This window comes from Neolamprologus brichardi, chromosome 1 (assembly GCF_056152115.1).
Source record: "Neolamprologus brichardi isolate AB-2024 chromosome 1, ASM5615211v1, whole genome shotgun sequence".
NCBI classification, from domain to species: Eukaryota; Metazoa; Chordata; class Actinopteri; order Cichliformes; family Cichlidae; genus Neolamprologus; species Neolamprologus brichardi.
The window spans coordinates 41,563,425-41,590,873 of NC_142104.1; the positions used below are offsets into that span (position 1 = coordinate 41,563,425).

At 41.6% G+C, this 27,449-nt stretch overlaps 1 protein-coding gene across 1 annotated transcript; it reads left to right on the forward strand.

The window, feature by feature from the left end:
• Nucleotides 1-758: 758 nt before the first annotated feature.
• si:ch211-71n6.4 (uncharacterized) lies at nt 759-27,054 on the forward strand. The gene is made up of 10 exons (XM_006804569.2): nt 759-838; nt 4,232-4,502; nt 6,650-7,070; nt 10,987-11,094; nt 13,923-14,119; nt 14,915-15,114; nt 15,196-15,254; nt 17,326-17,493; nt 22,084-22,311; nt 24,669-27,054. The coding sequence occupies exons 2-10, from the start codon at nt 4,239-4,241 to the stop codon at nt 24,809-24,811; spliced, it is 1,788 nt and encodes a 595-aa protein (XP_006804632.2). The 5' UTR covers nt 759-838; nt 4,232-4,238; the 3' UTR covers nt 24,812-27,054.
• The last annotated feature ends 395 nt before the right edge of the window (nt 27,055-27,449 follow it).

The window sequence follows — 27,449 nt, forward strand, 5'->3', positions numbered from 1 at the left end:
ATAAATTATTCTTTTTCAGACACGTAGGGTATAATCTTTGTGATGCACTGGATCCTTTCTTTGTGTCCTGATAATTGGCACATAGAAACAAACTTTCTTATTATACTTTAAATCAGCCATTCCCAAAGTCAAGAGTGCTGTGGCCCACTTAAAATCCTGGAGTCCAAGCGATATTACATCTCCACTAATCAAAATACAAGAAAAATTAATGTATTTCCTACATTAATTTAAACGGCACATGAACAATGATAACTCACAGGCTTTACTGAAGTTGTGTTAGTAAATCATGCAATTCTTTCTGTCCTGTACACAGTTTGCGTTGCACTGCAGTCTCGTCTTTCTTTCATTTTTTTTTGTGCAATAAAAATACCTGTAATATCAATTTTCCTCCTCCCTGCACAGAAACTGAAATGGTCTGGTTGTAGCACAAGTCAGGCAGAAGAAAAAAGCGTGGTTTGACTGTTTACCTTCTATACCTGCTATGTTACTGTAATATATTACTGCATTTAATACAGTTACACACATACACACACCGCACTGGTAATCAGAAACGATCCTATTAACAAACACCTGTGTGATGAGACAAACACGGGAAATCCACAGACGGAGTTTGGGGTGTGTGTTAGTTTAACCATTGTGATTAGCTAATCAGGGCCGATTTTTAAATCCTTTTATTTATTTATTTATTTATTTATATTCCCGTATATTCTAAGTTTCGTGTCCCTTTAAATGTCCGCGAATGTCCGCGCTCCGCCCACTGGAGAACTAAATGCGTCAACTGTTGAGGTTTTTGGAGAGTTTGTGCTTTCTTGCGTTCTTTGGCAGTTTATAGGACATGGTAAGTTAAGAAACTGCGATGTTAATTTCTTCTGCAGTTATCTGAGGCGTTAGTAATGAATCTGTCGAGCGAGAGGAAGTTTAGATTAAGGAACGGTGTTATGCCCAAAAGTCATCGACTGCCATAAAGGGATTTGTTTTTATGCGTTATTTATGTCACCGTGACACTTTGTACCCGGATTAAAAAATCAGGGATGTATAAAAGTCACTGCTGCAAACTGATCGCAGGTTCTAACCTGTGACACGAATGTTGTTTGAGGCTTAATCCTGAGAAACAAGTTTGACAGATTTCAGCCCAACAAGTTGTTTATAACATTTGAACAACTTGTTTGCAGCTGAGGGAAAAGCGCTGACAGCATATTAACGTCAGACAAAATGATTTCGCTCTTTTAGCTTCTCGTCTTCTTTTTGGGTTGATTGTGAGAGAAATCTGTGAGCCGAGCAGCTGAAACACTGAGCCTACGTGTTGAAGTCGCTGTAACCTGTTGGCAGCTGATTTATTGCTGGCACGTCCGGTTATTGTTCCCGCACAGTTTTTTTCGTTTTCCCGTTTTGTGTGTTTGTATTTTCGGTACACGTCTGCGGTGCTGTGTCGGACAGCCGCTCCTCATGTCTTCATATTCTTCTTCCAGGGAGACAGAGGTTGGTGTTTGTTTAATGTTCAGCAATAGTTATCAGGCTTTCACGTGTTTCTGTGGGAATTGGCTGCTTTTTCACTCATTTTCACTTCACTTCAACCAGTCAAACCAAGTTGTTATCGTGTCTTTAGGCACTTACAAGACTGGTGTTACTACCCAGATAGCAAGGAGACATTGAACAGATGTTGATTTTCCATCTGAACCATCCGAATCGTCAGGATTGAAATGTCAACACAAAACCAATGTTGAAACAACATTGAAATACTGATGAAACCTGACACTGACATTGAAATAACATTGATTCACTGTTGTTCTGTCATCGTTGATTGTTGATCTATTTATAGTTGACAAGGTGACAACAATCATGTTGAAAAACCATCGATTTATGGTTGAGCGGGAAATTAAAGCTGCTACCACTTGGACTATTCCATAGCCCCCCCTCTCACAGTGGTACATCCCTCCAGGTAACCATGTAGCCTGTCACAAAGTAGAAGTTCTTCTCATTATTTGAATGTATGAAAAATACCGGCGATAACAAAGTTTTGATGGATATAAAATCTTATTTTTGATTTGAGCAGTCTGTATTCTGCATTTCAGTCAACTCCAGCTGCTGTCTGTTCTGTCTGTTAGTCATTTTGGAGTTTGTGTAGAAGTAGTTGTGTTAATCGGCACATGTATTCCTGATGTTTCTTGTTATTTTGTAAACTGGTGGGAACAAATGTGGAATGGGGGGAATGTGGAGGGAACGTTGTACAGCTGGTCCTGAGGTAAACTGAACAGATGGTGCCACAATTCACACTGCATATCAGTAAAATCAGCTGTTCCCTCCCCACCCTGATGTATGCATAGACTGTACATAAAAGAAGGATTGGGGCCACTGTGACATCACTCATTTGTTTCTGGCTTCCACGTTTTAAGCTCCACCCTTCATGTGTGTTTTTATTTTTTATTTGGATGAAAGCATGGACTGCCAAGTTATCGATTCATGCCTTGAGGCGACTTTTGTTGTGATTTGGGGCTATATAAATAAAACTGAATTGAATTGAATGTTAACTACCCTGATTAGCAAGCTCCAGCCATAAACTGTACTTGAATGCTGTAAGTGCTGAGTAGCAGACTAATAAAACACTGACCACAACCAAAGTACAGATGTCTTGGGTTGTCTGTACCACACAGCAGATCAGTCTGATAATTACATTAAAAGGCTCCAACGGGCACCAGCAGCACAAACAGCGGGTTCCAGTTGAGTGACCTCGTTTACAGCTGCTGTGAACAGAATAAACAGTTTGTGTTTTTGTAGCAAGCTGTAAACCTTCTCTGTAGTGCTTTATAGTCGGGTATTTTTACATGGGCGTCTCATTTTTAGAGCCATAAATGGAGGCTTCAGCTTGTTTATGAGGCAGTGAGAGTATAAACAAAAAGTTTAGAAATGGTTTTTAAAGCTAAGAATGTCATAACTTCGTAATCAGGTTCTAAATCAAGAGCTTGACAAAAGCCTGGAAGAATGTTTCAGAAGTTCTCTGCAGAAATGTTGGGTCAGCTGGACCGGAGATACTTTATATAGAAGATATACGACCGCTGGTTTTGAGCGAAACTCAATAGAGATTGAAAATGTGACGTCATTCAAGGGTAAAACCGCAAAGAATTCTGGGAACTCGTGGCAAGAGGTACTAGCGCACGCAGGCTTTCAATTGAAATCAGTTACACAGCGATAAAAAGAAACACAAAAAATGGCAAGAAGCTGTTGTATTTTTAACTGCAATAGTCGGTCACATGACAACCACGGGAAGCCGACGGGTAAAGAGATCGGTTGTTATCGGATTACGTCGTTGAAGAGAAATTGTTTGAGCCATGTTTCCAAAGTAAAAAGAGGCGACGGATGGCCTGGATTGCAGCCATTCAAAGACCAAATATAACGTCCCAGAACACTCCAGCTCACAGGTTAGTCTGCTCCAAGCATTTCCACAAAGGTCAGTGTTTTGTTGTAGTTAATACGTCATTTTTCATAACGTAATTGGTGATATAGGTTACAAGCAAGTCTGGCGCTGAACGGAAATTGTCGCGCTATGCTCCTTTGTTTATTGTGCATAAAGTTACTAAACTCCATGAGTGTATGCACTCACTCCAAGAAGCGTATAATTATAAATATGAGCGTGGTGAAAGTTGGGCAGCACGCTAACGTATTTTGTCCACTCTGTGAGCTCGTAAGGGTCTAACCCTTTCACTCCTTTGATGTTTTTTCCTCGTATCTTTTCTTTGACTTTTCATCAAGTCTGTCTTTGTACGGACCGACATTGTTCTCCTGTGTTTTGTACATAACTTTTTTGGGGGGCAAAGAAAAAGCAAGAAAGTATTGGAGCCAGAGAATGAACGTTTTGCGATGCTGCACATGCTTGCATTTGATGCGGTACTTGGATTGTTTTGCCACGAGTTACCGGCATGCAATGCGCGAAAGTCACGTGGTCTGTCAATCTCTATTAAAGGCTTCTGATCAAGCTGCTCATTATTTTTTGTGGAGAACCAAAGCACATATTTGTTATACAGCAGGCACTGCTCATTGCATGAATGATATCATCCCAGTGACTGTGGTGCTGGAAGCATCAGATAGAAATCTTCCTGATGTGTGAGGAGTGCGTTTTGGTGATGTCTAACCTGTAAACATGCATTTTGGATGGACCATAATTCCCGTGTCCCCCTCATGCAGACGAGATCTGATCTGAGGTGAAGTCATTATCATTTTCCGTTTCCTGACCCAGAGTGAAGATGAATGAGGATGCATTCGAGGTTCCAGAGAGGACCGAGTACCGCTACTTGGTACAGGAGGAGGATGAGGAGGAGGTGCAGTATGTGCGTCACAGACACTACATCAGCCCCTTCCTGGTCCTGTCCAAACGCTGCATCTTCCTCATCTGCCTCGGCGTGCTCGCTCTGCTCGCTCTGGCCGCCTACCTGGGTTACATAGCCCAGACGCTGCCACCGGGACTCGCCCAGGTGTCAACTGACTGTGGCGACGTTAGAGGAAGATATGTGAGTTTGTACTCTTCATAATATCAGATCTAAGATGTATTGCAACCACTTTTCAAAAACGACTTTTTAATTCATTTAACCCTCATTTCCTGAAGTCTGTAACTGTAATCCTGTACCAAATGTAATCGTTAACCTAGCTTAGCCTTGCTTTCACTTCCCCAGGATGCTGCAACACACAAGATTTGTGCTTCGTCTGCAGAAATAACAAAGTAGAGCTCGTGATCGAATTTGTCTCTTTTTTTCTGTGAACACGAGCCGGCTGCTGCAGGATGCAAATTCTGAAGCCATCCTGATAATCTTCTCCCACCAACGATGTGGAGATCCAACTCTTTTAGATCCAATTAAAATCAAGACACTTAAAAAGATGCTCTGGAAAAGAGCAGAATTCTTGGAACAGAGTTTAATACACTGAATCATATGAACAGCAGGAAAAATACAAGCAAAGCAAAACCCCGGGGTGTACAGCCTTAAGCACAGACAGCAGAGCAACACAGAGACGGACAGAGATCAACAGCAGAGGGGAAAAACGAGCTGGGGGTGTCCTCTGGTCATCTAATATATAGGGACCAGTATCCCTGCCTCCTGCTGCTGGGTAACTTTCCCACCCATCCAAACACAGCTGCAGGGGTCAGGTAGCGGCCAAGGTCTTGGCCAAAGGCCAGTCAGGACTCTAACTACCCCTTGCTCTGGCTTATCACAATAGGTCATGACACGGTCAAACATCACACATTAATCCTAATTATTAAATCTTATACAGCAAGTGGCACAATCTTATAACATATAATCTTATAACTACATAGGTTACATGCTTTCTCTTATATAAAAACACTTCAGTGTGTGTGTGATTATATCATATGATATTTTATTGTGATGTGTTCAGGATCTCTGTTACATTGTTACTGTTTTGGTTGTGCTGCATGAAAGACGTTGAGTGTGTATTAGGGAAGGTTAGTTACCGGTGAGTGAGTTATTCAGGCAAACTCTCAACAGCATTAACTGCCCTGTTACTGTAAAACCTTAATAAACCTTGGTGAAGCAAAATGTCTTGCGCTTAAGACTCTAGTCAAGTCAAGTCAAGTCAAGTTTATTTATAAAGCACATTTAAAAACAACCAAGGCTGACCAAAGTGCTGTACAATAAAATACAAATATAAAATACAATAAAACGCAAGTACATAAAACACCTCACTGATAAAACAATAAGTTAATACAGTAAGTTAAACCTTGCTAAAAGCCAATGAGAAGAGGTGAGTTTTAAGAGCAGTTTTAAAAGTTCCTAGGCTTGTGGAGAATCTGATGTGAGGAGGTAAACTGTTCCACAGTCTGGGTGCAGTCACAGCAAAAGCCCTCTCTCCCCTAGTCTTTAATCTGTACCTGGGAACATCTAAAAGCATCAGGTCTGCTGACCTCAAAGATCTCCTGGGGCGGTAAATGCTAAGAAGCTCTGCCAGGTAAGGAGGTGCAGTACCGTTAAGAACCTTAAAAACCGGCAGTAAAATTTTAAAATCAATCCTAAAAGCAACTGGGAGCCAGTGGAGAGAGCAGAGGACCGGAGTGATGTGGTCTCTCTTTTTGGAACCGGTCAGCATGCGAGCAGCAGCGTTCTGCACCAGTTGGAGGCGATGCAGACAGGAACGATCTAAACCAGCATAAAGGGAGTTACAGTAGTCCAGCCGTGATGTAATAAAAGCATGGACCACCCTTTCTAGATCGTTCCTGCACAGGTAGGACTTGACTTTAGCTAAAATCCGTAGATGATAAAAAGATCCCTTGACTACGGAGCTGATTTGTTTATCAAATTTAAAAGCACTGTCAAAAGTAACACCGAGGCTCTTAATGGAGGAAGTACATTTGGAAGTTAGGGGTCCCATAAAATCAAAGGAAAGGTTAGAGGTCTTTAGGAAGCCCAAACACAATGACTTCAGTTTTACTTTCATTTAGATGTAGGAAGTTAAGAGCCATCCAAGTCTTAATGTCAGACAGACAGGAGAATAACGGCTCTACATGAAAGTTAAAATATATATATGTTCAGTGCACATAGATATATAGTGTATATGGTGCAGTGGGTCCTGGGATCCTCCTCCAAAACTCAGATCTTCAGGAAAGTACAAGAAGTACGCTCTGACATTTTTAATCCTTTCTTTGTAGAAAAATGGAGCCTACTCCTTTAAGGGCATGTCCTACGCTGCTCCACCTGTTGGTGGCCTGCGCTGGGGTCCTCCAGCTGAACCGGCATGCAAGAATGGGGTTATCGATGCGGGCCACTTTCGCAGCATGTGTCCTCAGGTGAGGCCCTTGTCGAGCACGGGGAAGGTGATGGGCCAGGAGGACTGCCTGTTCATCAACGTGTGGACCCCCACCCTGCAGCCTGACGCCAAGCTTCCCGTCATGGTGTGGATCCACGGAGGATACCTGCACATGCTCAGCGGAGGAGAGAAGGGATACTCGCCTACGGAGAAGCTCGCCGCCGACACAAAAATGGTTTACGTCAGCTTCAACTACAGACTCAATGCCTTTGGCTTTCTCGCTTTGCAGATGCTGAGAGAAGGTTCTCCAAGAAACACCTCAGGTTAGTCGGTGATGCACAGCAGGACGGATGTGGAGTGGTTGCATGATATTTGTAGCCTGAAGCCTTAGCTGAAACAAGCTAATGAATATACATGTTGTGTAAGACATTTCTTAGATATCAGGAAAGGTTAAAGCAGACCTGTTCAACTCTTCCAATTTTCTGACCCTTATATAACCTGTTGCAATGGATTTTAACATGGTTAATGTCTCAAATAATGAGGTCACTGTGCATGCAACTCTCCCCTGTGAGCCTGAACGCTTCACACTAAACAAGCTTTTCCTACGTTTGCCTCTGCATGTTGTCAGTGACAGAGGAGATCTCAGCACCACAATTATGTCAGCACACAAGCCCCGCCCACTGGCTTTTCATACCTTTATTAGTTTTGTCAATGATCTGTAATATCAATGACCTAAAATGAAGCTACGACACAGATTAGATGTCACGATCTGGACCCAAGTGCAGGCAAACGGAGACCAGAACGGATAATGACAAGAAGTGAGTCTTTATTTTGGCTGCTACCAAACTACAAACAGGTGGAACAGGGAAAGCTAAGACTGGGAAAAACTAAGCATGAAATAACACCTGAAACTAGAAACAAGAAACTTGAAAACCTAGAAACGGGATGGAGAGTTAGTAAAACAAAGTAAAACAGGAAACACGACACAATACGCAGCCGTGGGACACGGGAAAAGTACAGAGTAGACACGGGAACAGAGACTGACACAGGCGAAGATAAACACAAAGAGAGGAAGGACTATAATCACTAAAGGAAACCAAAACTATGAACAATATATCAAATTATGAAGTCAGAAATAAAAGTACTGGGTCGCAGCCCAGTACAGTGACATTAGAATAAAGTGATAACACAACAGCTAACACTTCTGAAAACATGTTTGGCATTATTTGCACTGAAATATAGACGGTATAAAAACAGACCGCTGTGAAATAGACTGAACAGCTATTGCCTAAATTTTAAACTCGACCTTGCAGCTCAATACAAAATCATAGAAATGCATTTAAAAACATATTGTAATAGTAGATCAGTCCAAGTTCATTATCTTGTCCACAGTCCTGAAACCTTGGGTACCGGGCTGTGGATTTCACTTCGTTTTTAAGCATCATATCAGTTCTCCACAGTCTGGGCTCCCTGCTCAGTTTAGCTACGTTCCCCTGCTGCTCTGCACAGACAGCAACCTGCTTGGTTTTCCACACGCTTGGTCACACACTGCCTCAGCCCAGCATTAATTATTCAGATTTTACCTAACTACGCTGCTTTAAATTCATTTATCAATCAGCTGTTGCTAGCTGTGACCCGTGTTATAGCAGCCTTGTGTTGTTGTGTAAACGGGCGTGTTGCTAGGCAACCCAGCTTGCCATAGTAATGGTTTTGCATTAATTTCTGTGGGGTAAAGATGACATCCTCTGCAGTTCTAGGTATAAGTGGTCATGTTTTCTTTTCACTGCCCAAAACTCCATATTTGATAAATGAGCCCATTTAAGGAAATACGAGCTGATTCCAGTATTTTCAAAATGCACAAATCTCCAGTTTAAGATGAGTAAAAATTATTTGACCTGTCAAAGTAACTTAAGGAGACCAAGAGTAGAATATAAAGGTGTAGCTGATAATTATTCATCTACTTTAAATATGATCTGAAACTATAAGCTAAAAATGGAATCGTTGTACTATCTAAGCAACTGTTGTGATTCGGCGCTATATAAATAAAACTGAATTGAGAAGCCTGCAGTGAGATGACCAAACGTTGGGTATTTATAACCAGTGTTGGTCAAGTTACTTGAAAAAAGTAATCAGTAACTAATTACTGATTACTTCCCCAAAAAAGTAATCCCGTTACTTTACTGATTACTTATTTTCAAAAGTAATTAATTACTAAGTTACTTTTTAAAAACACGATTTACAACCTGAATAGGTGATAAAGCGATAGATCTTTCAGCCCAATTCTACTTTTTCTGCATAATCATCATACAAAATGTAATCAAATGGAAAAGTCTCTTTTTAAAACTTGTTTTATTAGTTTTAATCTTTTAACTTTATGCATCAAGCAAAAATTTAATTATATGCAACATTCACTGACTGGAAGAAATTAGTTTAACATTTAAACCTATTTTCTGCACATTCCAGCACATAAAATAAAATATTTTTTGTGTTTACACTCAGTCTTTCAAATAGATGCAAGTAAAACACAGCAGAAAATAAATAAAGTCAAAGACTAGCGGTCCTGTTGCTCTATTTTCACCTGTAAAGCAGGAGTGGGGTAGGCGGAGGGTTACCCTGGTGCAGGTGTGCAGCGGTCAGTGGAAGAATCCGCGAGTTTCACATTACGTTGTAGCTACTCGGTGCTTGCACTGAAGTTTTCTTCCCACGCACAACGGACACTAATGTTTTTGTCACTTTTTATGGAATCAAACTCAAAGTAAGGTCAGTACTTCCACGCTTTAAACGCTGCACGCTCATACTCTCTCCTGCACTCGATATATGATCCATTGTTGATCTGCACACAGCTGTTGTCACGAACGTCGCACTCGCTTACGTCACTGTCATGAGACGTTCTTGCAAAAAATCACGGTTTTAGTAACGCAGCGTTCCTACGGGAAAGTAACGGTAATCTAATTACCGTTTTTGCAATAGTAATCCCTTACTTTACTCGTTACTTGAAAAAAGTAATCAGATTACAGTAACGCGTTACTGCCCATCTCTGTTTATAACACGTAACAAAGATCTGAATATTAGAATTTTGAGATAACACTGAAATACGATGCGTGATAGATTATACGAATCAACATATTTAAATCAGATATCTGTCTGATCGGGTCATTTCGGTGCTTTTGTGACAGCAGACGGATGAGAACACAAAGAGACGGAGAGTGTGAGTTTACCAACAGCAACACATGACAAGTCTGTCCACTTGGTCAGAGTGGTGCTTTCACCTCATTCACTCTGCTGTCTGTGCTTACTAATGAGGTTTTAAAACCACTCCATCGCTCACACAGTCTGGCTAACAGCCTCTAAACCACAAAGCCTTTCCCCGTCACCATCGACCGCACGGTTAGCGTACGCAGCTGGCATGCGATGTGGAACCGAGACACAGCTTGAGCTCCGTCTTCAGGCCCGTTCTCATTATTGTTTGGTTCCCTCAGAGGTGAACCGTGAGCCATTTACTAAACAAATAAAGTGGAATAAAATGCAGCCGAGTTTGAACAAACAAACCTTTTTACATGCTCAGTTAAAGACCCTAATTAGCGTCGTGGAGTTTCAGAAGTAGTGACACTTGCAGGGAGCTTTTAACGGCTTCTGTTAGGTCGCTGCAGTGCGTCGTGTGGAGTTAGAGAAGTTCTAATGGCTGTAGTGTATTTTCTTACAAGCCATTTACCACTTAAACCGACGCTTTTAATATTTATGGTGTTTACATTGTGCTCCCAGTTAGAGGGAATGCTGAGAAGTCCATAGCCTTCCATTAAGATGTGTATACTTAATGAATGTTAATGCGATCTTTATAAATGGAGCTCTTTCCGAGGCTTCCTCCTGCTTGTTTGCATTTTTGCGCTGTGAGTCAAGTGGGTCATTTCTGTTACGCAACCCGAATAAGCCCACTATGACCTTGATGTGACAGAGCCTTGCGTGACACGATGGTGTGATGGCGGGGCACACGACTCCTTTTCGGCATACCAGAGCCTCCTCTCTGTCCTCTTCACTATCGCTGCTCATTTTTAATAGTTGTAATCGTCCCCTGCCCCATTTCCTCGCTCCCTCAGCTTGAGATGAGTTAAATTTAGTTCATGCTGCCAGAACACCACAGAAAGCTGGTTTCTGATTGAGAAAATAGGACATCAGAAAAAAGGCTGCATCAAAACCTGACTAATCGATCTCTTCTCAACTCTCTCCTTCCCTCCTCTGCAGGGAATTATGGCTTCCTGGATCAGATCGCAGCTCTGAAGTGGGTTCAGAAGAACATCCGTGTGTTTGGAGGAGATCCTGGCAAAGTTACCATATTTGGACAGAGCTCAGGTATAAATAGTATTAAAAAAAAATCATTAAAAGTGTCATCGGGACATGCTGTGACACATGCAGTCTCAAACTTACCCTAAAGGATTGAATGTTTTATGTCTGTGTCCTAGAAAAGATTCGATCGAATTAAAAGAAGAGATACAATATATTAACAGGGACATAGATGTGGTGTTGTGATTATAAAATATAACACTCGTTTGTGTTTTGAAGTTACAGCAGTGACTCACTTGCTAGTAGGGAATGTGCACATTAAAGTTATTTATAGTGAATGCCCAAAGCAGTTACAGCGATTTGATCAAATCTACAGAAGCATTAAAGACACTGCCAGAGTCGTATAACAGTTATTTAAAAGACAAATCATGTTAAGCCATCACAGATGTGCTGCTAGTATTTTGGTCAGTATTGTACTGCGAATGAACGCAGTACTGACATAAAGAAAACTGTCATTTGAAGTAAAAACAAAAAACTGATAAAAAGAGATGGGTGTGGTGTCAGCGTTTTCCACAGTATTATATTGTATTAATGGCAGTAGCAAATATACTTTATATACTTTATGACCATATCATTTAAACAGGGCGATAATCAAACCGTCTGCAGTGGTCACTGCTTAAATTTGATTGAAGAGGCTAACTGGCAGCTAGGTGATGCTAATGAAATGATCATTGCTAAAGTATCTATAAAAACAGAAGCAGTGGCAGTTTACTGGTTTGGAGTATTCAGGCGGAGTCTTAGCACCCCAGCAAATTTGTCCCTGGGTCAAACCATCTGCCAAAGCTCAGAGAAACTGTAGAACACCAAAGAGCTACACTTCAGACTCAGTCGGCTTCACGAAGTTTGTGACAGAAGAATTAGAAAAATATTGAACAAAATGGCCTTTTTAGAAGGGAAAACGGCAGCAAACCACTGAACAAGAGCTCTAGAACAATTTACTAACTACGGTAACGTATTTTCCGCATTATAAGGCGCACTTAAAGTCCTTTAATTTTCTCAAAAATCTACAGCGTGCCTTATGTATGAATTCTGGTTGTGCTTACTGACCTCGAACAGATTTTATGTGCTACACGGCGCTCAAACATGTCTCAAAAATGTTTTAGTGCGACTTTGGTAAGCTACGAAGCCGCACCGCTTGATCAGTGTTGCCAACTCCTCAGGAAGGAAAATCGGTATTGGTTGTCCTAAAAGTTGCTAGAAGTTGCTAAATGACGTCATCGCCTAATTTGCATAATTGGTCATGCTAATGTAATTGTAACCTACGTTGTTGGAGAGAGAAATAACATCGTGGAAAAGACATAAAGTCAGTAAAAATGTCTTAAATGCATTTAGAGTTTATTTAGAACTACGAATTAAATTTATTTTAGCAATTATTGTTTTTTTAATGTCACAATTCCAACCCTGCTCCTTTATCCGGGCTTGGACTGGCAAAGTGACCCGAAATTGGCACTCTGGGGGAGTTACTTTGTGTGTGTGTGTTTATTAGTAGTAGTACTAAAAGAAGAACTGACTGTGTTACAGTCAGTGCGGGAGCCCTGCCCTGATAGCAGCTGGGGGAGGACTATCCTCCGCCCGTGAGTGCTTTGGCACGGGTGAGGTGCCCACCGCAGCACCGCTGCTTATTGAGAGTAAGAGCGATACGCGCTTTCACGTCAAAAAGTCGTCATAAATAAGTCTCTAATAACGCCAGAAAAAGTCACCAGATTTGTCGCTAGTCGCGTTTTAGAAAAAAAGTCCCTAAGGGGGTCTGAAAACTCGCTAAATATAGCAACAAAGTCGCTAAGTTGGCAACACTGCGCTTGTTGGATTGTTGGAGCATCGTCAGGAGCCTCGTGGAGTAATCTGGGTCCTAAACTCCATCATCTTCAGGGCCCAAAGTCAAACGAACACTGCAGCATCACTGAGAGTTAAAAACTGTCTAAATTCTTTCATCTTTAATAAAATGATCAGCGTTGCTGCTTTACCAGGTGTAACTATGAAGTTTAACATCCAGGCATCCATGAAAACAGAATTTATTACATTTAACGGAGTTAGAAGTTAGCAGGAAGTTAGCTCACTAGCTTCCACCTAAACATGATATAGCATGTTCTGACTGAGAGATTTCTGAAGAAATTCAAACGTACAGCTCTGCTATCACTTCCAACATAAATGAAGACAGAAAACTAAACAGCAGTGACGTTTGTAGGGTTACTGAAGTTGGGCTAGCTGGTATATAATGATGTGCTACGTGATCGCTAGCGACACAGCTATGTTAGCATAACATAAACACAGTGGAGGTGGAACGTTAGCTTTTTCGACTCGATAAGAGTTAACGTGAGGGTTCCCAATGGTTAGGATGCTGTAAACGGACCAAACTTCAGTGAGGAGAACAACTGAGATAATCCATCCACAATATGAGGTTAGGTTATAATCCGGTCCACCTTATGGTCCGAAACATACGGTATATGCACCAATCTGTGTGTGAATGGTGCAGATGCACAAATCAGCAATTTATGACTATGTTCATACCAGAAATTTCAAAATCCCTTTTGCAGTGCAGCCTGATGGAAATGCTATCACAGAACCTAATAAGAACTGCAGAGTGCCACAAACCAAATGACCTGAAGCGATCTGTAAAGAAGAGTGGGCCAAAATTCTTCCACAACCACATGAAAGATAATTACTTGCTCCTAAAAGTCCTAAAAACATAAGAGTACACTTCACATCTTTTGGGAGAGTTTGAACGTGCAGGTGCTTGCTATGTTATCTATGTCTTTAATAATAAGGCAAACCAGTAGAACCACTCCATCACCTTCAACCAGCTGCTGCTCCCATTTTTGTACTTTGCTCTTCTGAAGGTGGAACGTCAGTGTGGACCCTGATGATGTCACCATTAGCCAAGGGTCTCTTTCATGCAGCAGTGGACATGAGCGGCTCGTACATTTACAATGCGACCCTGGAACAAGCCGAGGTGGACAACCTGGCGTTCCTGAATAAGACGGGCTGCGGAGATCTGGCCTGCCTGAGGCGCCTCTCTATCAGACAGGTCCTGCAGGTAGGGGGAGGAGGAGGCAGACCATCCATCCTAACTGGAGAGCCTTGCTGTAAAAAATCTGTGAAAGGCAACGAAGCTATGACAGTAATAAAAAATCTAATAACAGAAAAACGTTAATTTCTGTAATATTCTCCTTAATGTCTAAAGATATCAGGAAATATCTCATTCGTAGCTCATCTTTCCAAACGGTTCTGACATTTTGATCAAAATTAAAATTACATTTTTCATTTTGATGGCTCATAATGTCACGTCCAGGTATCAAAAGACCTGGATATCTCTAATTTTCCTATGCCGTTGATGAATAAATGGGACACTAAATATAATTTGCAGCCAGATTTCCCTCAAACACCACTGAGCTTCATTAAATTGAGGATCCTCTGATGAGAAGAGAACCTGTAGGTACATGAAGAGCTTCATTTCAACATGACGATGACCCCGGGAGGAATTATGAATAATGTATGTCATGAAATGATGATGACAGCTGAACTTTTAAAACTGTGACAGTCATCAGACTGCAGGTTACTGTTATTAGGTTTTTAAAATGTCAAAGTAAGTGATTCAAGATGCCACTCAGGAGACTGGAAAAAGAGCAGTTTCCATCTTATTTTATCCTGTAATTCTGTTAAATACAAATTAAAAAATAGTCGTGTTTTATGAAAGCGAAACCTAAACTCACTGTGGACCGGTCGTCTTTACATACGCTCCTCTCCTGTCCAAAAGAACCATTAAGATGAATATAAGTTTGTTTCCTTCTTCTTGAATCTTATGCTAAAAACAATAAGCATGTATTCCTAGGCCATCCCATGGCAGGAGTACCCCTCCTGGGCAGCAGATGAGATGACTGACCTCCCCACCAAAGGGAAATCCATCGGCCCGGTTGCAGTAGTGGACGGCTACGTCCTCAAAGCGCCCCCTTTTGAGCTGTGGGAGAAGAAAGGAGAGCACAGCGACGTCCCTTTCCTTGTCGGAACAACAGAGCAAGAGGCTGACTTCGCGTGAGTTCACCTGCTTCAGTTTCTCCACATTCAGCTTGTGCTGAGATGAGTCTCCACTTCAGTGCTGTGTTTCCTCCACAGTCCTCCATCTACAAACATCTCCGAGTGGACCTGGGGGGACTACACGTGGTTCGTAACAGGTAACGGCTTTAAAGGGGGTGTAACCCAGGTTGTTTTTTTTTTTTGTAGACGTCTTCTAAATGCATCGCATGCAAGCAACCATGGAGCCACTGTGCTGGAAGAAATGACTGCTATGGTAAATGGCCTGTTTATGTATAGCGCTTTTCTAGTCCCTAAGGACCCCAAAGCGCTTTACACAACCTGTCATCCACACATTCACACACTGGTGATGGCAGCTACATTGTAGCCACAGCCACCCTGGGGCGCACTGACAGAGGCGAGGCTGCCGGACACTGGCACCACCGGGCCCTCTGACCACCACCAGTAGGCAACGGATGAAATGTCTTGCCCAAGGACACAACGACCGAGACTGTCCAAGCCGGGGCTCAAACCGGCAACCTTCCGATTACAAGGCGAACTCCCAACTCTTGAGCCACGATCGGGGGTGTGTGTGATTGTGTCTGTGCAAAATATGGCTGCGTAACATTGTAAGATTGTAGCCACTTGGCTTCAGGGAATTAGACCAAGATCAGGGTTTGTGCTTTGTAGTGATGGTTGAATGTATTCACAGGAGGCTTGAGAATTTGATTGAGAATATTTGAATCATTAATGAATCAATATCTTTACAAACATGGCCCAATAGACATGCCTGTGTGTGTTGGTTGCACCATAGAGCAGCGGTCCCCAACCCCCGGGCCACAGCCTGGTACCGGTCCGTGAGTCGTTTGGTACCGGGCCGCGAGAGTTGAGGCTCGGGTGTGAAATTTATGGTTTTCAGGGTCTTTTCCCGTGATGAAGCTGTGCGTCTTATTTTGAAAGAAATATTTACGCGTTACCATAGCGACCAGAGAGCATTAAGGTGCAGAGAGGAGGATGTTACTCTCAGTGTTGTTGGCGCATTTCAGGAGGACGCTGCTAATAAAGTTACACAATTGCACAGTGAATTCGCGTTTATTGTTATATTTACAAAATACCACAGTTTTTGTCTCGGTCATATCATTTTATTTTGTTGTATTTTGTTGCACCTTAATGGCCAGTCTGTGAAAATATTGTCGGACATTAAACCGGTCCGTGGCGCAAAAAAGGTTGGGGCCCGCTGCCATAGAGTACCCTAGTGCAAGGAAATGTTGAGCATCATGTACTTCTCAGGAATCCATTTCACCTCGCAACTGCTGGCCGTCTCCAGCAGCTACTCATGGAATAAAGAATTTTGCGTAGTGATTAGCCACGCCCCCTCTCTAGGTCTGTGTGACTGGGGCTTCAGGGAAACACTGGTAACAGAACCTTTATCCTAAATATGAGAATCATTCATTCAAACACTTACACTCTGGGTTTCCTAGCAACACATCTAACAGATGTGAATCACATGATCACATGAAAGGTTGTCAGGATAGGCCAAGAACAAACAGACTAAAAGAAATTGCCTAAAATATTAGTAAGATATTGGGCCTTGAAGCAGACCCTGGCTTTCTAGTGTCTCTACTTGTTGAAAGGGAGTTCTTCCTCCTTACTGTTGCCAAGTGCTTAACATTCAAGTCAAAGGAGCTTGCAAAGAAAAGCGTCTGGACTTAGGAATAACTGCTATTAAATCGGCGTGGCTGAAGTCCTTGCTATGATGTGAACAGCCTTAGGATACATACTGTGACTATGTGATGCAGATGAACAAGAGCCAAGTTAGCATCAGCATCTGGTGGAATATACACAGCAGTTATTACAACAGTACCAAACACTGTCAAAGGAGCTTGCAAAGAAAAGTGTCTGGACTTCTTTAAGTTACTTGAAGACGTTTCACCTCTCATCCAAGAAGCTTCTTCAGTTCTAAGGTCAAATGGTGGAGAGCCATCAGAAGCCATCTATGTCCACTGTGAGCGACCATCTTTGAACACGCTCTTGACACTGAAAACTAGGCTTTACCTCACTAAGCCCAAATCCAGTTTCAGTTCGGGCCACTGTTCTGTTTGATTGCATCCTGCTCACTGACGTATGACGCCAGGGACTGAAACTGAGTTTAAACAGGAAAATCTGTGTAAGCACTTCACATGATAACATATTATGTGTGGACTGTATCTGTCTGTGTCGTTTTCCTCTCAGCTAAACTTAAGTCATTCGGCGACGGTCTCGTCAAGGAGGCGTTGCGGCTGTATCCATCTTCAGCCTGGTGTCCAACCAAAGACCGCTGCCCAGAGAGGTCCTATACCACCATGGTGTCTGACATCAGGGCCACCTGTCCCAACAACGACCTGGCCCAGAGGGCTGCAGGTAAACTCGTGGATCACTGAATAATATCATGATTATAATAATAATATTGATAATAGGTTCTCCCATAATACGAGCTTTAACCCAGATGTGCAGTGCTCAGTGATGATTAAGTGGCAGCTGGTAAACCAGCAGGGTGGATCATCTAAGTGTTTTGAAGTGGAGGCCTCGCCATGGTTACTGATGTATCTCTCTGTGAAAAATAGGCAACTGGTTGAAGAAAGTTTGACCAGTTTCTGACTGAATTGTTATTTCACAACATCCAATTTCCATCTTAGGCTTCACTTTGTCTCCACTCTAACCAGTATATGTGGGGGATTAGAGTTGAGTCTCTCTAACCCAGACCTTCCCAAAGTGTGGGGCCCACCCCCTAGGGGGGGCGCAGAGCCATGGCAGGGGGGGCGCGGGATGAAAAGGGGGGGGGGGAACAAAACGCTTGGACACTGCTAGCACGGGGCGCCTACAGAAACGTAAAGCAGGAGATGAAGCATCGCTGAACATGTTTCCAAACCAACTTCATTCTGAGCCAAAGACTAGAAAATATGGTGAAGCAAATCTTCCCTTTGGCTTCACCTGCACAAGTGCTGAGGTAGGTCTCCCTGCAGGATTGGTTTTCCCTTCGTTGGGAGCAGCGCTGGGCTGTTTAAATCACGGACAAACAGGATCCCACAGCTGTTTATGTTTTTAAACCCATTTTGCACAGAGAGGCATTTTTTGAAAAATGTATTGATATCAATGTTGAATATTATTACAGGGAAAAAAACAACTACATGTAAAATAATTACATCGTGACGCCTCTGCCTTTGTAAATGGAGGGACAGTAACTGTGTGTAAAACCTGCAGACAGTCAGATTAACAGTATTTCGTCTCTATCTGCCATTCTGCAATTCATCTCATGTAAACAATAACGTGGCCACAGCGTGACTTGAAAAAAGGCACATACCTTTGACGTTGCGTGACGAACTCTGTATTCCTCGTCCACACGTAAACGCAAAAAAGGAGTTTTAAAAAATCTCAGTTTTCGGTGATTTGAGACGCCGTTTACGTGTGAACGACACAGCTGCGTTTTCAAAAATACCTGTGTAGGTGTGGACGCAGCGTAAAAGAGTTAGTAGTTTATTTTATTACTACCTGTAATTTATTGCAGATTACTTGTGTTTACTTAATTGTTTACTAAATGTTTGAGGTGTGAAATAAACCGCAATGGAGCAAAATATGGGCGTGTGTGGTTGGAGGATGTGTTTGTGCGTGCGCGCGGGGGGCGAACATTTTTCTTGTAAAACAAAGGGGGGCCCAGCAAAAAAAGTTTGGGAACCACTGCTCTAACCAATCACCACATCAGTTAAGATTCAGTCAGCACGCTTGGTCAGCATACTGGTTTATACCCTTATTGTAAGAGGCAGAGGAAGTAAAAGCTGTCTACCTTTCCTTGGCTGCAGTGCTCAGCTGTTGTCTTGGCCCTGGTCGCTGCCCTCTTGCAGCACACTGTCTTTTCATTTATTCTAGTTTGGAGATGATGATGATGGATCCCCACACACATTCATTTAGAAGCAAAGATGTGGCTATATTAAACTTTATCAAAGTGTAACATATACCTCATATTGATAATATTGATCCATCACCCAGAGCAACCCTACTCTGACTCTCACCATTGTGCTTCGTGTAGGTTTGGTGTCAGCGGTGAAACTCTGAGTAAAGTGACATTTAGCTGTTGTGTGTAGGCGACTGCAGATCATCCTGGGTGATTTTTCTTCCACTTGCTTCATTGGGTTTTTTTATCTTGTGCAGCTTGTTTTTTTTGTTTGTTTTTTTGTCTTTTTTTTCATCTCTCGCTGAGTCACAGTCAATCTGGGCTCGAAATGACTGATAAATGGGAGATTCAAAAGGATCCTACATGTTGGTTTCAGCAGGAAATGAAATATTGCTTGTGGCTTAAATAATAGAAAAAAGCTTTTCAAATAACATTTGACTCTAAAAATGTATGTAACACCAAAAAAACACAGTTAGGTAGGTTTTATGTTTCTTAGAACAGAAATATACCGACTGTATGTACTCACATTACACTTTCATTGCATATTAACATTTTTTGTTGCTATATACTTATTTTCCAACAGTTTTCACACGCCCTAATTTGCCAAAAGTATTCAGTCACCCAACCAAATCCCTGAAGGTTCAGGTGTTCTAATCACCTCCACGGCCACAGGTGCATACACTCGTGCATGGTACCACGATAATACACCACCTGTGCAACAAGCCCAGTCAGGAAATTTCCAGTCAACCTTTAGTGGGATTATTACCAGAGATGGGCAGTAACGCGTGACTGTAATCTGATTACTTTTTAAAGTAACGAGTAAAGTAAGGGATTACTATTGCAAAAACGGTAATTAGATTACCGTTACTTTCCCGTAGGAACGCTGCGTTACTGCGTTACTAAAACCATGATTTTTTGCGAGAATGTCTCATGACAGTGACGTAAGCGAGTGCGACGTTCGTGACAACAGCTGTGTGCAGATCAACAATGGATCATATATCGAGTGCAGAGAGAGTATGAGCGTGCAGCGTTTAAAGCGTGGAAGTACTGACCTTACTTTGAGTTTGATTCCATAAAAAGTGACAAAAACATTAGTGTCCGTTGTGCGTGGGAAGAAAACTTCTTTTTACAGCAAAAAAACCCCTAAACTTCCAAGCAAACACCGAGTAGCTACGACGTAATGGGAAACTCACAGAGAAACTCGCGGATTCTTCCACTGACCGCTGCACACCTGCACCAGGGTAAACCTCCGCCTACCCCACTCCTGCTTTACAGGTGAAAATAGAGCAACAGGACCGCTAGTCTTTGACTTTATTTATTTTCTGCTGTGTTTTACTTGCATCTATTTGAAAGACTGAGTGTAAACACAAAAAATATTTTATGTTATGTGCTGGAATGTGCAGAAAATAGGTTTAAATGTTAAACAAATTTCTTCCAGTCAGAGAATGTTGCATATAATTAAATTTTTGCTTGATGCATAAAGTTAAAAGATTAAAACTAATAAAACAAGTTTTAAAAAGAGACTTTTCCATTTGATTACATTTTGTATGATGATTATGCAGAAAAAGTAGAATTGAGCTGAAAGATCTATCACTTTATCACCTATTCAGGTTGTAAATCGTGTTTTTTTTAAAGTAACTAAGTAACTAAGTAATTAATTACTTTTGAAAATAAGTAATCAGTAAAGTAACAGGATTACCTTTTGGGCGAAGTAATCAGTAATTAGTTACTGATTACTTTTTTCAGACCTCCAAACTTCATGTGCTCGTCAGATTAGCTGAAGAACAGTTCATGGAATGGGTTTCCTATGCTGAGCAACTGCGTCTAAGTCTTACGTTACGGGATGCAACGCCACTGAACGCCACTGGACTGTAGAGCAGTGGAGACATGATCTCTGAAGTGATGAATGACACTTCTGTCTAGGATGTCACAGGGTGAGAAGCTGTCCTTCACAGATGGCTGTTCACTCTCACAGCCTTGTTGGAATCACTAGTTAAGCTAACATGCACGTCTTTGGATTAAGGGAGGAAACTGGAGTACAAGAACTTAACTGTAGCCCCTGAATGTGTCACATGCAGGCAATTTGAAGTTTTAGCTTTAAAAACATGAATATTTCACAGTTCCAGCTGTTTTAAATCTTTGCTACTTTTCAGGAAGCTTTGGACCGCTGCCCCAAGATTTCAAAAGTGAGGCATCAGCAACAGTGTAGCTAAGCTTTTTATTTCATCCTGTCATGAGTGTCGAGAAAGAACAAAAAGTATGAGATGTCATTGGATGTCAAAGATCAACTTTTTTTGCATATAGTTCAGATCTCTGGAGGGAACTTCTATCCAGCTGGTCTTCCATCCTCGCTGACTTGCATCAGAGGTTTTGCAGACACGTCGACTTGCTGCTAAAATAATCTCCCAAAAAATGTGTAATTGGAACACTCCAGTGAAAACTCCCTCCGAGACTAAACGTTTGATCGTATTCGTGAATGTCGAGCATTAAAATATAAATCCAAACTAGAGTCGCTTCAACAAAGGCCCAATTAATTAATAAGCCAGAGGACAGATGGATAATCTAAAACTATTTTTCCATTTAAGTTACTTTTAAAGTCCACGACTCAAACATTCCACTCGTCTTTGCTTTAGTGTGTTGGTACATTTATTTCTCATTATATTGAGGAATGATGGTAAAAAGAATGTGGTGACTTCGCCTTCGGCTTCAAGAAACTATTGCAGACATTTTCAGTTTTCTGACACTTTAGAAGCAAAGAAATCATAAAAAGGATGTGAAGTCGCTTCCACCTGTGTAATGTCAGCAATGTTTGCGTAGTTCAAAGTTTCTTTTGTCGTAAATGTTTGAAACAAATGTCAAAAGTGTTTTTCACATTTGACATTTGGTTGAAGATTCTTTTTCTTCAGGTGACAAGAGTAATTTTAATAACAACAATTAATAAAAAGGCATTGATGCTGCAACTGCAGGATTTGTTTTGTGGAAGTGGAACATTTCCAGCAGGATACATTTGGTTTTTTGCCATTTTTGACAGTCTAATAAGCTCTTTTGTAACCATTTCTCAGCTGCTCTCAAAAGTCCGGTGTATCGCTACGTGGTGAGGCACACGCCATCCGGACCTGTCAACGCGTCCAGCGACCTGCTGCCGTTCCCCAGCCGCTTCTCCTTCCACTGCCTGGATGCCGTGGCATTCTTTGGAGGGCTGGAGTTCATTTTAGGGAAACCTCTCTCCGATAAGGACCGGAGCTTTCAGGATCTCATCACACGCAATCTCGTCAGCTTTGCCAAAACAGGTGAGGGCTGTTCGTAAATCATAGATAAGAGAAGTTATTGTGTGTGTGGAGTTAAAATAGTGGATTCAGGGCTTCAAATAAGTCTTTGCAAGTAATTGCTGTGAGCCGAAACTTCAAGTTCAGATATCTCTGTGCTTGAGAATGAACAAAATGCCACCTGCCTAAACCTTCTGTTTGCGAGGTGCAGCCAATCAGAAGAAAGTAGGCTTAAGGAATGGAAACAGTTAACTGAGGTGCTACACTTTGTGTTTTAAAAAAAATCAAAGTGAGCAAACCCTACTTTATCAGATGTGATGATGACAAGAACCCGTCTTTTTGTATTTGTATTACACATCAGTGTTTGTGCTGCTCGCCCACCTCACTGCTGCCACTCAGGACCAGATAATGACCCCTAAAATTCCTCTCAGGAGCAGAAGAGAACAATAAGAGAACATGGTTGCTCTTAGCATCCGAGATAAAAGCAGGTTCCTAACACTAAATGGTGTTTCTTCTTCTGCACATCTCTATCAGCTGACCTCTGTGCCCTTTGTTAAGCAGTGCTCGGAGCTCGCTGATGTTCATTTGTTCAGAGCACCTGTGAGGTGACTTATAGCTCAGGAGGTACTTTGAGCAAATTCAGCAGAAACAATCCTCATCCATCGAAAAATGTGATGTAAAAGACTTTTGGCCTTATGAAGGTCTCATAAGGAACTACCTTGGATTTCTCATTTGATGACTCAGTGTATTAGTGTGACGTGTTTTTGTTTTTCTTTGCCTGTACATTGAAATTCATGTCATCACAGCGTGTCTTTATTAAGCAGCAGCCTCCAGTGCTGAAAATGAAACAGCATTACACCGATGGCAATTTGAGGCTGGCTCCCAAAGATTTTGGACTCCGTCGATAGTTTTGTAACAAATGTAAGGTGGCGAGATTGTGTGTAGCTAATCCACTTGCTTGCTTTGAAGGGTTAAAGCCTGTTTGTGGTGTACACATGTGCGTGTGCTGCAGACTGTGCCGTATCATATTGTGCACAAGTTTACATGAAAGTGTCATCTTGTCACATCATTGCTACGAGCATGCCATGTGTTTCTATTTTTCAGTGTGGACTACAACAAGAAAAACCCAGGCGTGTCATACCACGTGTCCAATGATTGATTTAGTAAAACCGAATGTCATTTTGACCCAGTGTTCTTAGTTTTCCTGTGGTTTTGTATTTTGTTCCTTATGCTCATTGGATTGTTTGGTTTGGTATTTGGATCCCCCCTGTGTCCATGCTGTTATTGTGGTGTTTGTTCTGGTACCGTGTTCCCGTCCTTTGTGTTCTGTGTTCTCCTCATCCCCTCGTATTCATCCTTGTTCTCTGCCTCTCTCTCTGTGCTCATCTCTGTGTACTGTGTTGTGTTTAAGGTCCACATCTTGGTGTCAGTATTTTCAGTTTCGTGTCCTCCCCGCTCCGTCATGAGTAATTGTCCTTAGCTGTGTTCCCACTTCCCTCATTACCTTCTGTGTATTTATGTCAGAGTATCCGTTTGTTCCGTGTTGCGTCGTCCCTCTAGGTTGTGTGCATTTCCCATGTCTTCCCAGCGCCTCAGCTTTAGTTTCTCCCAGTATAGTTTTGTATGACTTCTTATGTTCCTGTTAATAAAGACCTGCCTTTGAGTTCATTCCCGTGTGTCTAGAGCTGTGCATTTGGGTCCTCTCTTGCCTTCACACAGCCGCCGCGTGACACCGAAGCTACTCCAACAACCTCCAGCAAAGCACAACGCTTTGAAAAATATGCATGAAAACTGTTCTCACCAAAGGTGGGAGACGCAAGCAGGTGGTGACTGAAAAGTTAAAAAATGACTCAAACTAATTCACTTCTAGTCGCACTCCATATGACACGAAGAGCAAATGCTGGGTTGAAATGACGGATCCAGTTACATGATGGTAAAGGAGAGCTTCAAGTAATTTCTTTTTCTATATCATCAGTTGTTATCACACGTTTTCTCCAGATATTGACATGATTTTGAGGTTATATCGCTCACCCTTTAGCACACTGGTGGACAGTAAGTGGTCGGACAGAGATGTGGGTTCATCTGAAATTCTGATGGATATAACGTCCACTACTCAGACCCAAGCACACCCTCACAGGAGTGGCTGATACAACAGTGGTGACAGATGGCTATAAAGGGAGCAGGACACACGTTGACTCCACTAATTTCCTTTTTGGATATCACTTTCAGAGGCAGCCCAAAAGGATAAGGAACTGGCCAGATGCAGATTTAAAAAGGAAAACATACTGTGTGGTGGAAAACGAGGGGATTTGACCTCGTCCACCTCCCGCCTTGATACTTTTGTGCCTTAAAGTTACACTGTTTCTCTTTACTTCTTGCAGGTAAGGTGGAGACAAAGTGGTCCGAGTACCCATCAGCCATTGCTTTCTTGTCCGACGTCCTCAAGGTGGACAGGAACTACACCTCTCCTCGGTGTGATCTGTGGAGGAAGAACGGCCTGTATGCCTACGCCTGGATGAACTGAGCACAGACGGCAGCTGGAAGTCACTTTGCAGTTTCTCTGCTTTGTCTCTCATCCAGCTCAAATCCCACAGCAGCCGCTGTCGGTTTGAATCCTCAACAGAGATGAAACGTTTGATTACTCAATCTTAAATCTATTATTTTAAAGTCCAGCAACGAGCCATATTTGTGTTTTAAATAATTTCTCACTTCATTCCTAGTTTAAGTTTGTGTGTTTTTTTTCAGTTACATTTCAGTTCAGGGAATTCTGGCTGATCCACAGGATGTCGCTATGGACCGTTTTAAAACGAACAGCTTTATATTCAAGGAAGCTTAACTTGTTTGCATTAGAGCGAGGTGAGAAAGACTTAACAGACTCTGGGTCTACATAAAGTAACTGTACATTAAACTACGCGTGTGTGTAAGTGTAACGAAGCAGACCAAGGGGAGCTGCAGTGAACTTGGGTTGTTATGGGTTTCAAAGAAAACATGTTTGTGCCAAATCAATCAAAGTCCCCTTTATCTGGGTGCAGTTATGTAACATTACTTTAAAACACACAGGAAGTTAAACTTCGCTGATCTGCTGAAAATGTTTATAGATCAAAAACGAGTTAGCACCCTCTTCAAAAAGCTCGTGAAATCCACTCGACTGAGGGAAAGTTCCTCAAGTCTGGCTCCTCAGAGCAGTTTTGGAAATATACAAAAGAAAGTTTTCTTTCCTCAAATTAAGCTTTAAAAAGGTAAAACATTTGGATAAAGTCAGGAATGCTGTTTTCCTCCTCTTTATATGTAATATGATGAAACATTTCTAAACGTAGAGTCTCTAAGAAGAAGTCCCTGTGTGACCGCTCACGCTGTGCAGCAGCTTCTGTTTCAGACTGACCTTTGAATGCTCATCACTGGGATGAGAGCGGGTCTGCAGTGCCGTGTCAGTCAAAACAGAGGAAACACTTTGGCCACACCAACACAATCTCCTCTTATCAACTGCGCTAACTGAAAGATTTGCCTTCCTGCAACTTCATCCACTCACAAAAATGAAAATGAAAGTGAAGTGTCTTTCAAGGTTTTTAGAAACTGAAGAGAATCCTGTGCACTCTGCAGATGAATAAGTGTAAGTGGGGACTGGGTCTTTCAGAAAGTACCAGCTGCTCTGAGGGCAGTTCAGAGGCGTACAAGGAGACGCATTTGATTTCTTCTTTTTTATAAGCCAGAACATTTCGTCTCCAGCTGATAAAAAGCAATAATAACCTTAACGAAGGCTCAGCGTGTCTCTCATCTTTGCAGATTGTTGCTGCTAAAGCCTTTAACTGCTTCTAATGTTTTTAAAGAAGTGCGAAGGTTCTTCAGATCATTTGTTTTCTAAAGACGGGCAAAGTCTTGTTAAATATATTTGAGAATTCAAAGGAAGGATATCTGGATTCTCATTTCACTATCATTTCTGTCAACCTGGAATTTCGGAGTTTGCCAGGACACATCCTGTCCCGATGACTGAAAGGCTTTTCGAGGATTTACTTTGTGTACTTTATTCAGATGTTAAATGAAAGACTACAGTTACATTCCTCCTGCTTCACAGAGTTTAGTGAAGTCGCAAAATGAGTTAAAAAGAAATGATCTTAATAAGAAGCTTAACGACACTTTGTAACCATTTGTCTTAATTCCAAAGTTCACTCAGACAGAGACACGAACATAATTGTTACAGCTGTAAAAGTTAAAGTAAACCCAGGTCATTTTCACACTCTTTGTCTGTATTTACAGAGGAAATATTAAGGTATGAAGGGAATATTTTTAAAAAGGAGTTTTTTTGCTTTATAATTTCAAGAAAAATGTGTCTGTGTTATTGTCAACTGTGAACGTGCTGTTGAGTCACAGGATGTTAGTTTTGAATTTTGTCACTTTCTGCTGTTTGCACTGATTTCAAGCTTGGCCACTGCGAACATGTGAACACGTTTCGTTCTTTGTATATTTGATTCAATTTGTTTTGATTGGTTTTAAATGCTCGCTTCCTTTTGCTCCTCATTTGTTGTGTTGTTATGTGAATCCAATCAGCAGAGATTATGTGTTTAAAGATGTACCACATTTCCATTTTAATCAAACGACACTAATCATTGCCATCAGTCTGTTTTTATCTGCTTTGGTTTTGCATCGTGTTTCTGTTGTTTTTGGAAACAGCACTTTGATGATTATATTTGTTCGTGTGTTCGTGTGTTGATGTTCACTTTTGTATGTTCAATAAAATTGCATCATGCTGACTGTTGTTAACCTGCTAAACTTGAGGATTAGTATTAGTAAGTTAGTATCGTTCTCTTGGTTGGAAGGATGTAAAAGTTTTGTTTGTTTGTTTGTTTTTTTACAGTTTAATGAATTTCCTGTATTAACCGTCCAGTTTTGTTGATCAATACAATAAGAGTAGCACAAATTACCAAGTCAGAAATAAGTAGACTTAGTAAGGAACCAAGTATGAAAAAATATAGCACAAGCTAAGGTTTTACATGTGTTTCTTTCTAGAAGCAGAGCAGGAATTTATCTAAAGAGATGCAGCTGAAATAAAATCAATATGTCTTTGATATAAAGGCGAACTCGTCTGTTAGAAATTGTCACAGTTGGTGTGCGGTTGGATAGGTTGAGAGCCATTTGCGCACAGGACAGGAAATGCACAACAGTCC

What these genes read in the sequence shown, in the direction of transcription:
- si:ch211-71n6.4 (XM_006804569.2), top strand. Translation starts at nt 4,239, where the DNA reads ATGAATGAGGATGCATTCGAGGTTCCAGAGAGGACCGAGTACCGCTAC. An exon ending in CATATTTGGACAGAGCTCAG is followed by an intron (nt 11,095 to 13,922) that starts GTATAAATAGTA and finishes GCTCTTCTGAAG; the next exon opens with GTGGAACGTCAGTGTGGACC. An exon ending in CGTCAGCTTTGCCAAAACAG is followed by an intron (nt 22,312 to 24,668) that starts GTGAGGGCTGTT and finishes TACTTCTTGCAG; the next exon opens with GTAAGGTGGAGACAAAGTGG.